This window comes from Arachis duranensis, chromosome 5 (assembly GCF_000817695.3).
Source record: "Arachis duranensis cultivar V14167 chromosome 5, aradu.V14167.gnm2.J7QH, whole genome shotgun sequence".
Classification (NCBI taxonomy): Eukaryota; Viridiplantae; Streptophyta; class Magnoliopsida; order Fabales; family Fabaceae; genus Arachis; species Arachis duranensis.
In genome coordinates this window covers 102,863,688-102,876,586 of record NC_029776.3, presented here as the reverse complement: position 1 = coordinate 102,876,586, position 12,899 = coordinate 102,863,688, and the positions used below count along the sequence as shown (strand labels likewise).

The window sequence follows — 12,899 nt, the reverse complement described above, 5'->3', positions numbered from 1 at the left end:
TATTTGAGTGAGTCCTACGGTTAATTAGAATGTTAAATACGGTGATTAACACAAATATAAATTATACGTTTATGACGGTGGATACAGTGAAGCCAGGCCTGGATTGGGGTACAAGGAAGAGAATAGCAATAGGAGCTGCAAGAGGATTGCTATATCTGCATGAGCAGTGTGATCCAAAGATTATTCATAGGGATGTGAAAGCTGCAAACATCTTGCTGGATGATTACTGTGAGGCAGTTGTAGGAGATTTTGGACTGGCAAAGTTGTTGGATCACCGCGACTCGCACGTGACAACGGCCGTTAGAGGGACTGTAGGGCACATAGCCCCTGAATATCTCTCAACTGGTCAGTCCTCTGAGAAAACTGATGTCTTTGGCTTTGGAATCCTTCTTCTTGAGCTCATTTCTGGCCAAAGAGCCCTTGAATTTGGGAAAGCAGCAAATCAGAAAGGAGCTATGCTTGATTGGGTCAGCCAAATACATTTGCTTCCTTTATCTTTTCTTGCTTTATTTATATAATTATATACCATTTATTTTTGTTTTGAAATTTGACAATTATAATAATCCAAATCGTAGAACACAAATTGTACTAAAAGGAATAATAATGGGGACTAAAATAAAAATTTAACGTTACTATATGGAAGAAAATTACATTTAGACCACTATTTATGTATATCAATATTGCATTGTTTAGCTAAATGAAGTATGTATAATAAGTATGACTATGATTGATATACAGGTGAAGAAGATCCATCTAGAGAAGAAAATAGACTTGCTAGTTGACAAGGAACTGAAGAATAACTATGACAGGATTGAGCTTGATGAGATTGTTCAAGTAGCTTTGTTATGCACTCAATACCTTCCAAGCCATAGGCCAAAGATGTCTGAGGTAGTTAGGATGCTTGAAGGAGATGGTCTTGCTGAGAAATGGGAGGCATCACAGACAGCAGAGTCGACTCGAAGCAGAGGGAATGAACTCTCTTCTTCGGAGCGATACTCCGATCTCACTGATGACTCTTCATTGCTTGCCCAAGCAATGGAACTTTCCGGACCAAGATAACATAAAATACATGTATCCAGGAGGTTTAAGGTTGGTAGAGATTAGAGAAGGAAGAAAAATAAGGGTATGGATCTTCACATCAAATTTTCAAGTGAGCTTGTTACCTATGATTTCTCACTCATTTTTAGTCCACTTATCTGCCCCTATAAAAATTTGGTATATTTTTATATCAATCCTTTTTCTAAATACATTGATCTAAAATTTTATTTGATTTTCATAGTTGCAGATGAAGAAAAGGAAAAAAAATTATTTATTTGGATTTCACTTTTAAATTAATGTATTGAGAGATCATACGTAGTAATATCGCATGGGAACGCATGAGAGGATTCTATATTCCTGGAAATAACCATCTTGTTCTTTTTTTTTTCCTTAACTGTACATAATCCGAATTGAGGCACTGACTTATAGTTTATAGATGAGTGTTGTTATTTGTGTGTATTTCACTATATTTTAGAGTGCTTCAACTTCTTAGAATAATGTTCACAGACTGTACTCAAACTGTTAATAGTTTACATTGTTAATGTGACTTCTGTATGAAATATTCCATTTGACTTTTGTATAAACAATTGCATGTTTGGTGCGAAAGTGTTGGTCTTGTTTCTTTTATCAGTATTGTTGATACGGATTTGTTTTATTCTTAGTTTTATATTTTCTACCGTGATTCCCGTCATTGAAATTTGAATTTATGGTACATAACAATGCTCTTCGCTAAGGCTATATAGCGTTGCTGTTAACACGTACAACCTAAATATGAACTTAGGTCTGAATTCTAAAACTGAAGAAACATATGTGATAATTGCTCGGATAATGGGCAATGAATGAAAGGGTACCTCAAGGAAAGGACCATATTCCGTATAATTGGAATCAAAGGTATGAGTAGTCAATTACACAAACAGAAGTTCCAGCTATGCATTATTTTATTTTCTCAATTTCAATTTAACAATCAATCTACTTCCCTCATTAATTTATATTTAGTATTTTTCTTTTCCTTTTCTATGCATGTGAATGTGTTCCTCTTGCCATGTCTAAACAATATTTAAGTGGTTGAACACTGCCCACCCATAAAAAAATTAAAAATAGGGTGCGTCTTTTGTTTGTTATTAAGTGAGGGCGATTGGAACTTTTTGAATGTAGTTGGTCGTTTTGAACGGTAGAATTTGCATTTTCCTAATAAAAATCCATGAACATGTTTGTTATAAGTGTTAACTGAAACAAAAAATAGGAGAAATAGACCTGCATGTCAAGGTCTAAACCCCTTTGTGAGAGCTCTTTCGTCCCTACCTTAACAGTGATGGGAGTATCTATAAAAGACTTGACTATTTAGTCGGTAAGAATTTTAGTAGACGATGTTAAAAGTATTTATAGAGTAGATTATTACTTTCAGGGATAGCAATTAGCAAAAATACCCGTAAATAAGTATTTAAGGATATTGTCCGCAACGGGAGTTTAACGGAAACCCACAAAATTCTCACAAAAAGGGAATCTATCCTGTGAATAAAAGGAGACAGAGATAAAGTAAGAATGTCAATGGTACAGGACGGGGGCGAGGGATGTCTCCCTACTCCCCATTCCCGCCCCTAGATTTACTCCCCGTTCCCGCTCCCGTTTTTCGCTGTGGGGGAATATTGCTTCCCATCTCTATTTTCCACAGTGCCTCATTTTCTGCGGGGACCCCATTTTCCATTATCTGATAATTCTAACTAATTATTAATTTCCATATGAATAGAGATGTAAGTATCCATTCTATACAAAAATAACAAGATTTTATACAAAAAATCTAAACTACAAGATGGTGACTTCTTTCGAAATGACGCAGTGGGGAAACGCAACGGCGAGGTAGAGGATAGAGAAGTGGACAAAGTAGGAGACGCGGCAACAGAGAGGAGAATAGACACGACGACAAAGTTACGGAAAGGAACGTCGCAAATAGAGAGCACGACGCAGTGAGGAACATGGCAAGGTGAGGTGTGACGATGCGGTGAGAAGGGAGAGCGGCGAGAGGGTGGCTGCAGAGAGGTTGGATGGAATATGGACAGCGTTAGGAATTTCTCAATTGAAAAAAAGTTATGCAAACGATGATTAGGAGTTTGGGGTGTGTGTGTGAAATGACTAAAAAACATATATGAGAAATAAACTATTAAGGACAATTCAGTAAATTTATGAACTTTGGAGATTAGTGGGGATGGGGCGGGATCCCCGCTCGGATCTCCGCGCCTGTCTCAGGAGAATTTTGTCCCCCATCTCCATCTCCACGGGAAAAATTCCCCATAGTCGGATCCCCATTCGAGACGGTCCCCGCAGAAATCCCCGTGTCTCGAGAAGTTTTGCCATCCCTAAGATAGAGACGGGTTAGAATTTAATATCTCGTATAGATTTACCAAATACTCGTAAAAGGTGAAGTTACTAAAATGCTGCTACTTATAATATTGTTGAATTTATAGTTTTGTATACTTATGATTGTGGCTTAGTTTTTTTCTTATGGATAATTTTAATATGAAATAAAAGAATATTCAATTATTTTAGTGTTGCACAAAATGTCACTAAAGTTTTGTAAAAAAAAAAATATTGTGAAAAGACAAAACATCACCTAATATTTTTTTTTAATTATAAAAAAGCATTTTGTTAAAAAATATTTTTAATTATGAAAAGACATAGTAATACAAATAATTATCTCTTAGTGTAATTTCACCTTTAATGTGGATAACTATTCTCTTTATCTAGAGAAGTTGTTGAGATCTTCTTTTTAAATAAATGAGAAATATCTTAAGAATTAATTGCTCATTAAAATAAACAAAGCCAATCTTTGTGTTGCCATATACGACCTCCCTACTATATTTTTAGGTCAGGATATAACCAAATACCATCTCCTATGAATACTCATTGCCATCCTCAGTTACCCCTGCGGTGTGTGGAGTTATGCCCTTGTTTTGGTGATAACTAAACTAGCGAAGAGAGCTCTAGGCTTGGTTCCAAGTCGTACGATGGCAGCCCAATCCACTAAATAGATACTAGTTGGATGAATTGGGTTGGGCTGCCTTATATCCAGGTATGAACAATGTTCATTTTCTTCTTCCCACCCACTCCCGCTCTTTTAAATTGAACACTGCCTGATTGAATTTCAAGGGATTTTCTTTCCAACCATGTTTTCTTTCTTTATGAACCATTTGTAGTCCTGCTAGTCCTCTAATTTTAATCTTTTTTTTTAAATCTATTTCAACTTTCAAATTGCATATTAACAAGGGTGTGTGGGGTCCAATAATAACAAGTATAAATAACAGATTTTTTTTAATATATATGATAGTATCAATAAAAGAGTTACTAAATAATTAAAAGAAATAGTTAAATAATCATCAGTGTATAGCAGCTGCTGTTGAGCTGGGGCTTTGTCCTCTATAGTGTGAAATGACTCTCATGAGAGAACAAAAAGACAAACTAAAGCAGGCAACAAAACAAGTGTGAGGAGTTAGCTCACATGTCCGTTTAAGTGTTAGGAATTCGAATATCGTTTTGTGCATATAACATTCTATTGAACAATGACAAACTCTTAAATTGAGCTCTGATCCGCCACAAATTAGTTTTTAATTTGCTGGATTAGGAATAACATGAAAAACCAAAAAAGAAGGCATTACAACAGATGATTAAGAATCCTGTTCCATTTAAAGCATACTATATAATCTGCTCTAATCAACCATTTTAGAAATAATAGCATGTAACTGAACTTATATAATTGAAAGACTATCCATTGCTGACTATAAGGTTTAAGAGTTAAGACTGAGCATAACAGCTGCATTTTCAGCATTCTAAATGAGTCAAAACATACAATTTGGAATATTATATTCCTTATGGCAACAAGAGACAAGACATAGATTCAAGGCACAGATAGAATCACCGTAACAATGGCAAGAACAGCAACCATGGATGATGGGAAATTGGTGAAAATTGACAAATTCTCCTATCCTGCATATATATGTATTCGTTTTTCCATCCATAGATACAAATTTCTACTTTTGCTTGATAATTTACAAGTAGTCTTATTTCAGAATGTTGTTATACACACTACAACCAAAGAAGGTGACATTGACATATATAATAATGCATTTCATAACCTAGTCCACAAGATTGATTACTCACGGACAAAAACAATTTCTGCTTTGGCGGAAGCACGTCGGAACTTCACCAATTCGGTTAACATTTTTAATTGACTTTCCACAACATATACACAAGGAATGATACTCATTGTCTCAAGCACAGGAGATGAGGCAAGCAAGAATTTGATAAGCTCCATCTCATGTGGCACACCACACATATCTGTCAACTGCACGACTCTAAGATGGCTTAGTCTACATTTTGAAGAGCACTCTTTCTCCCAAAAATCCAAGTCTGGTGCATCTGTGGCACTTGGTATGTTTGATGAACCCTGCAAAAGGAAATTGGTATAAAATCTGCCCTACAAAAATTTAAATTTTTTTAGACTAAGTTGCATTTGAATAAGGTATTTCTCATTTTAGAGAATTATAATAAGAGTAAAGAACTATTTTAGTCCTTGAAGTTTGGATTAAGTCCTAATTTCATTCTTAGCATTTGAAACATTCTATTTTTATCCAAACATTTCATTTCATCCTATTTTAGTCCTTTGATCAAAATTAAAAAGTTTTCTTCAAAAAATATCATTTTTCGTCTATTATAATCTTCTTCTTATCTTATTATTCTGTCATTATCACCCTCAAATTACTACAACTACCACCATGATCATTATATTTACAATGGAGGAAAGGATATTTTTTTTAAAGAAAAATTTAAGCTTTGACCAAAAGACTAAAAATAGAACAAAATAAAATATTTGAGATAAAAATAGGACGTTTCAATCATTAGGAACGAAATTAAAACTTAACCCAAATGTTAGGGACTAAAACAGTTCTTTACCCTTATAATAATTAAAATGCTTCAATTAGATTCTCGTCAAGTACAAAATTCTTTATTTGGATGAAGTAAATATATTATTCACATTCATAAAATTTTTTGCATGGATGAGGTCATTACATTACCTCCTTTCGCAGAACATGTTAGATTCTCTCTAAAATTACTTTCCCGGTTTCCCCTATCCAATAACTTCATCCAAACATTCTCTAAAGTAGCAAATTGGTCAAATGTATTTTCAGAGGCTAAATGGAAGTTGCACTAAGTTGATGTTATAAATCTTTTAGTACTTAAAGTGATGTCTTATGTATTTTCGCAGGGACTAAATTGATATCACAAAACATTCAAAGACTAAACTGATGTTACATGAATCTAAGGAACTAAATTGCCAATTTAGTCAATACGTAATTGAGACATGATCTACAAAACTTGATGACAGAAACCACTCATCATTACTGAAAATTGTGGGGAAAATAATCTGCGTGCGCAATGAATAAGGACTTACTGAAATTTGAAGTTCCTTTAGATTGGGAGAGCTGGTAATCAAGCGAAGAACAACGAGTATCTCTTTCATATCTTCAAAACTTACTTGATTTAACTCGATGATCTCCAAATTCTTGTATATTATTGGAAGACATCCTGGATCATTACCTATGCTCAAATACTTGAAACAAGCAGAAAGGAATCAGAAAAAGGATTTTTTTGCATACATGCTAAGAAAACAGGTTGAGAGCAAAAGAAAGGGTTACCTTTGTGAAGTAGATATGACCAACAAGCCTTTCAAGGTTAGGCACGCCACCAAGAAACTTAAGAAAATTGCAACTTGCGCTCTGCTCAAAGTGCTCAGCAATGTCATCAGTCATATACATAGCAACGGAGATTTCAACGAGAAGTGGAGTATCATCAAGACATATGTCCCTGAATTCACCTTCAAGATACAAGTACTTGAGGTTGGGAGCGCGGATACTAAGAGCTAAGCTATCAAAGTACGACAATGATAAGCTCTCTAAGAGAGGGCAGTTGGAAATGAGGCCTTCGATTGCATCCGGCGATATCAGAACTTGATGAAGGTTTAGGCTCCTCAAACACAAGAATCCCTTAAAACTAAGAGGCGGATCCAACTCGCATCGAAAAAGCTCGAGGCGAGACAATTTCTTACAATTGAAAAGGCAGGATGGTATCCTGAAGAATTCGCCTTCTCCTAATTCAAGAACCAACTCCTTAATATCATTCCTTGAAAGGAAAAGAATCCACTGGTCTATTTCGGGGCAGCTCTGCAAGTACGAAATCGTGATTTGGAACTTATGAATTGGTCCTTGGTGAAGAAACAACAATCTGGTGATGAACTTGACAACACTTTTCTCAACAACATCTCGGTCACTGCAACTATCGACGCATTTTTCGTCGAAGACAAGTTGAGTAATGGAAGCCCATTTGTACCTCCATTTGCTCGATAAGATGCTAGTTTTCACAGCATCCCTTATTGGAAGCCGCACCAGGATGCTCTCCACGATGCTCTGAGGAAGATCACTGATCAAATCAGAACCCAAAGCATCGCCCATTTTTTATGCTTCAGCCAAATACACAACAAAAGGGGAAAACAAATCAAAACAGAATTCCAAAATAAACTCAACTAGTTAATACTTTCAACGAGAGATCAGATAGAACCAAAACTAGCCCCACTAGTTTGCACAATCTGCACTTTTTGAAGGCTTACTGAGCTAATTTGATTGCAATTTGAAATGAAAATCCAGATAGGAAGCGAATTGTAGTTCAATTAAACCCAATTCAGAAAAACCAATAAGCAGATCTCCAAATTAAAAAAGGAAAGAAGAGAATTGGATTCCATTTCAATTGGGGTTGTGGGGGAAATGTAATGGGGGCGAAGAACTGCACCAAAGAATGAAACTTTAAGGCAACGTATTGCGATGGCCATTAGTTTAGTGTGTCAGCAATGAAGCGCTTTCTCTTTTCTCATCCGCCGTCGGTGTGTGATGGGAAAGGTTCAGAGGGACAGTCGGACAGATTCGAACTCGCAGCGTAAAAAGTCAAGAAAAACGTATGCATTTCTTTTTCAAGGTTCTCAAAATCGAATTGATCATCAACCATTTTAATTATTGGTTTATTACTTCAATCAGTTTTAATTGTAGTTTAATAAAAAATTGTTTTGTAATAAAATAATAAATAAAATAACTAACAGCAAAGTTCTAAATTAACTAATAACAATTATTTAAAATTTATTACAATAAAGAATAAAACTATTCCGAACGTTATTTAAAACGTTGATTTGGACCTAGACGTGAGATTTAGACTTTTTGTGGGACAACGTCCGACTTGTTTTTGTACCGAGGTGCCGTCGTCTGAGTTATCGGTGAGAAAGTAGGAGGTGGTATCTGCAAGAGACTCTAATACTTAAAGTTAGCAAGGTTTTTAGGCAAGTCTTTAGTAGATTAGAACGTGAGTATATCTGAGGGGTGTCAGTGTATTTATAGTAGAGTTGTTAACAATCTTTATTGGAGTAGTTCCAACTTTATTTGTGGATAACTATTCTCTTTATCTAGGAAATTTGTTAGAATCTATCTTTTAGGAAAGATAGAGATAGTTGAAGAGATTTGCGGAAGCAGTTACTTGTTTGGGCAAGTAAAACTGGGCTCCTTTGCAGTATCCGACTAATGCATTCGCATCTTTGGTGTTTTTCCTTCTATTATTTGAATTGATTTATTATGAACTCCTGTTGAATAAGAAACGATTTTAGGTTAGAATGAACATTACTTTGATTAGTTGAATTTCATTGATTATAGAAATTTTGGAAAGAAAACAGGAAAAAACAGAGAAGAGAAGAGGATAGAAAATAACAAGCAGAATATTCTCTGTGACAAGCAGAATGCTTTCTGAGATGAACAGAAGGCTCTCTGGAAACATAGAGAGGGACCTGCAATGTCAAAAGGACCACGTACCACGTTGGGACCAATCTTACAATCATGCGAACGCTTGCAAGCATGCGTATGCATGACTATACCTCTTCACATGGAATGTGGGAGACTTCACGTAGGACGCAGCCATTGTGTGTACGCATGCATGTATGCGTACGTGTGAAGAGAGGTTTTCAGGCCATTGTGCATACGCACGCTTGACCATTGATTCACATGGGATGTAAATTGAGTCACGTACAACATGAAGGAGAAACAAGTGAAGGAAATTAAAGCACATACAACGTGGGCTTCTTCACGTGGTTCATGAGCATGACAGAGAGCATTCCAACTTCAGAAGAGACCTCACGTGGCACATAAACTACTTCACATGGGACGTGGAGTTTAGCCCACCTTCCAGGGCCTCAAACAAAGCCTCTTCATTCTCCAATTCTTTAGCCTTTGGATGATTGATTAAGATCCCACCAAGGATGGCACTAATTAAAGATTGCAAATAATTTAGGAGAAGATCTTTACGAAGGAGAAAACAATTATGAAAGAGATTTGGTTTTTACTTTAGTTTTGAGTCAGTTTTAAATTTGAATTTGAATTTTACATTCTAGGGTTAGTATGTAAGGGAAGAGGGCACTGATGCGTGAGCATCTTTTCTACCTTTTTCTAGAGAATTTGCATTTAATTTGTAGAGTTTAATCAAGAATTAATTATCTTTTAGCCACTATAGATGCTACTTTGAGTCATGTGTAATTATGTTTATTTTAGGTAGCATTCGGATGGATTTGATGAAGTTTCCGCAGAAAAGGAGAAGAAGGCGAATGATGCTGTCAACCCTGACCTCTCTGCACTCAAACCTGAATAACTCAAGTTACAGAGGTTCAATTGCCGTGATTTTAGAAGCGTTGAAAAGATAACTTCCAAAACTTTCCAACGATATATAATAGTTCATGCTTCTTCTCCATAAATTCTGCCAAGGCTGTGCCTAACTTGAGATTTCTCAAGTTAGGCGTGGACTATTAAGGAATCAAGTGGTCTCCAACTCTCCAAGAAGCAAGCACGCAATCTCCTATTAATTCTGATTTAAACTTTATTTTATTTAAAAATAGGAAAATATATTATTTAGTTTTAGGAAATATATATTTTACATTAATTAGGATTAGATATAAAAGGGAAAATATACAATCCCTTCTTCCTGGACCTCATTCCGCATTTTGACAGTTTTTACGAATCCTAGTTTTCTCTCTGAATCATGAGCAACTAAACCTCCACTGTTAAGGTTAGAAGTTCTGTCTATTGTATGAATTGATACTATTATTTTTCTATTTTAATTCATGTACTGATTTATATTTCAAGAATTATTTTCGTTCTTTATCTTATGAATTTGGGTGGAACGGAAGTATGACCTTTGTTCTAATTGAGTTCTTGTATAACTTAGAAAAACTCTTTACTTGATCAACAACTTGAAAATATATTCTCCTAAATTTCTAATTATCTGGATTTAATGGGATATGTGACATATAATCCTCTTATATTTGGGTAATTAGGATTTTTGTGGCATATAAACTAGAATTGAACTTCACCCTCTAATTGAAATTAAGTGACCAAGGAATTGGCAGTTGATGAATTATAGAAGAGACTAAAAAAGTCTAAGGAATTAGGGTTTAGTCGCATATAGTTTGTCATGAATTAAATCTTGCATGATTAAAATAGTTAGTAAGAAAAATCAATCCGGAAAATAGATAACTCTGAAGCCTTAACTATTCCTCTATATATTATTCACAACTTGTTTACTGCTTGCATTATTAATTTTCTGAATTTACTGTTTAATGCAATTGAGACCCAAATGCTCTTTTCTGTTTGTCTAACTAAGTAATTTAATCAACCATTGTTGCTTAGTCCATCAATCCTCATAGGATCGACCCTCATTCACTTGAGGTATTATTTGGTACGACCCGGTGCACTTGCCGGTTAGTTTGTGGGTTATAAATTCTGCACCAGGCACAGACCTCTTCTCTTCTTCGGCAGTTTGGACTTTTGATAATTAAGGATTTCTTTGAAGAACATGAGCAACTAATTCTCCTTGGTTAAGGTTAGGAGCTCTATTAATTCCATGGTTTAATATAATAGCTTTTCTACCTCTAATTCATGCATTGATTCCTTCTTAAGAAAAGGTTTTCGTTTTTCATCTTAAAGGGTTTGAATTTGTTGGAAAATAATTCTTCTCTGACTTGAATTCTCTTAACCTTTTAGAAGAGTTAATTAATAGAATTAAGCTTGAAAACCAATTCTCACAACTCTTAAGTTTTGAAACTAGACTTGATAAGTGATATCGAATCAGCTAGGGGGAGAAAATCTCTAAGAGTCTTGTTGAGTTGGTTGTGTAGGAGTGGTTGTTGTTGGTGAGAATTGTTTAAGAGGGTGGTTGTTTTGGGTTTGATGATGAGGATTGAAGGTGTTATACTGAGGGTTGATGTGGCTTTATTGATGGTTATTGTTGAAGTTATTGGGCCTCGGACTTTGATTTTTCCACCCTAATTTGGGTGATTTCTCCACCCAAAATTGTAGGTCTTGGAGAAGGGATCATTTTGAGGTGGCCTTGAAGGATTTCCCATGTAATTCATTTGCTCTAGAGAGGATTGATCATACTCCATACCTTTACTTTGAGTTAGTCCATTACTCACACCATAGAAATTCTCTTGAGAGCTCACTACTGAGACTTGCATTTCTCCTAGGTGTTGAGTAATTGCAATAATTTGTTAGGACTTGACGTTATTCTGAGCCAAAATGGTATTCAAAGCATCTAATTTCATGACTCCTTTTCTCATTGATCTTTTAGCAGAATAGAGGTATTGATTGTTGGCTACCATTTAAATCAACTCCAGTGCTTCATCAGTGGTCTTCTTCATATATAGAGATTCTCCAACCGAATTGTCCAATGAAACCTGGGAGGTAGGGGTGATCCATCATAGAATATTTGGAGCTGTACCCAGTCTGCAAACATGTCCAGAGGGTACTTTATAAGCATCTCTTTGTATCTTCTCCAAGCTTCATAGAAGAACTCTCTTTCGTGCTGTCTGAAGGTCTGAACGTCTGTTCCAAGCTTAGTCAACCTCTGAGGTAGAAAGAATTTGTTTAGAACTTCCCATGTGGCTATGCTCTCCTTGTACTGATTATCCAACCGCTGCTTAGCCCGATCCCTTATAGCAAAAGGGAAGAGCAATAATCAATAAACCTCAGCTGGATGTTATTTGTCTTGACAGTGTTACAAATTTGCAAGAAGTTAGAGATAAACAAATTCGGATCTTCTTGTGAGCTCCCATTGAATTGGCAATTTTCTTGCACTAGTGTGACAAGCTGGGACTTCAATTCAAAATTGTTGGCATTGATAGTAGGTGTCACAATGCTACTTCCATAACTCCCTGGATTAGGAGTAGTGACAGATCCAAGGATTCTCCTAGGTTGAGGAGTATTAGCATTGTGATTTGCATTCTCTGCCATGTTGAATTCAAACTCTTCTTCAACTGCCTCTTCAATTTCTTCTTCAACTCTTTGATTTCTAGCTTGTTTTCTTTGTTGCCAAATAGTTCTTTCAATCTCAGGATCATATTGAAGAGGTTATTTATCCCTATTGTTTTGCATATACAAAAACAACAAAGAAATCAAATTGGAACTCCCTTCACAGTGATGAAGGGAATTCCCAGGGAAAAAAACTAAAAACAGTAAAGAAATAAAAGCCAAAAAGGTCTAATCTAGGTAATCAGTTGATTGGTAGTTTGTTAATCATGATTAATCCCCGACAATAGTGCAAAAAACTTGATGCAGATATTACAAACCACAAAACACCGGCAAGTGCACTGGATCGTACCAAGTAATAAACTCACAGTGAGTGAGTGTCGATCCCACAAAAATTAATGGATTAAGCAAACAATAGTCAACCGATTATTCTAGTTAAACAATCACAAATTAAGGTTTCAGAAAACATTAACATAAACAATGAAG

General features: G+C 35.6%; 2 protein-coding genes across 3 annotated transcripts in view; one reads left to right on the top strand and one right to left on the bottom strand.

Annotated features, from left to right (window-relative positions):
- The window catches only part of LOC107490902 (protein NSP-INTERACTING KINASE 2), an 8,934-nt gene extending 7,290 nt beyond the window's left edge, over positions 1-1,644 (top strand). Inside the window, 2 exon segments of the mRNA XM_021143448.2 lie at positions 88-467; positions 739-1,644. Coding sequence (XP_020999107.1) covers positions 88-467; positions 739-1,059 — 701 coding nt within the window. The 3' untranslated portion in view covers positions 1,060-1,644.
- Positions 1,645-4,837: 3,193 nt separating this feature from the next.
- Positions 4,838-8,058, bottom strand: LOC107491251 (F-box/FBD/LRR-repeat protein At1g13570). 2 transcript variants are annotated; one of them, XM_016112056.3, is made up of 4 exons: positions 7,873-8,058; positions 6,726-7,546; positions 6,482-6,640; positions 4,838-5,476 (listed from the first exon to the last, which is right to left on the bottom strand). In XM_016112056.3, exons 2-4 carry the CDS (start codon positions 7,536-7,538, stop codon positions 5,183-5,185), a joined length of 1,266 nt encoding a protein of 421 aa, XP_015967542.1. In that variant the 5' UTR covers positions 7,539-7,546; positions 7,873-8,058; the 3' UTR covers positions 4,838-5,182. The 2 variants fall into 2 exon arrangements, with proteins under 2 accessions (XP_015967542.1, XP_015967541.1); XM_016112055.3 differs by having other exon boundaries at positions 6,726-8,058.
- Between the last annotated feature and the right edge of the window lie 4,841 nt (positions 8,059-12,899).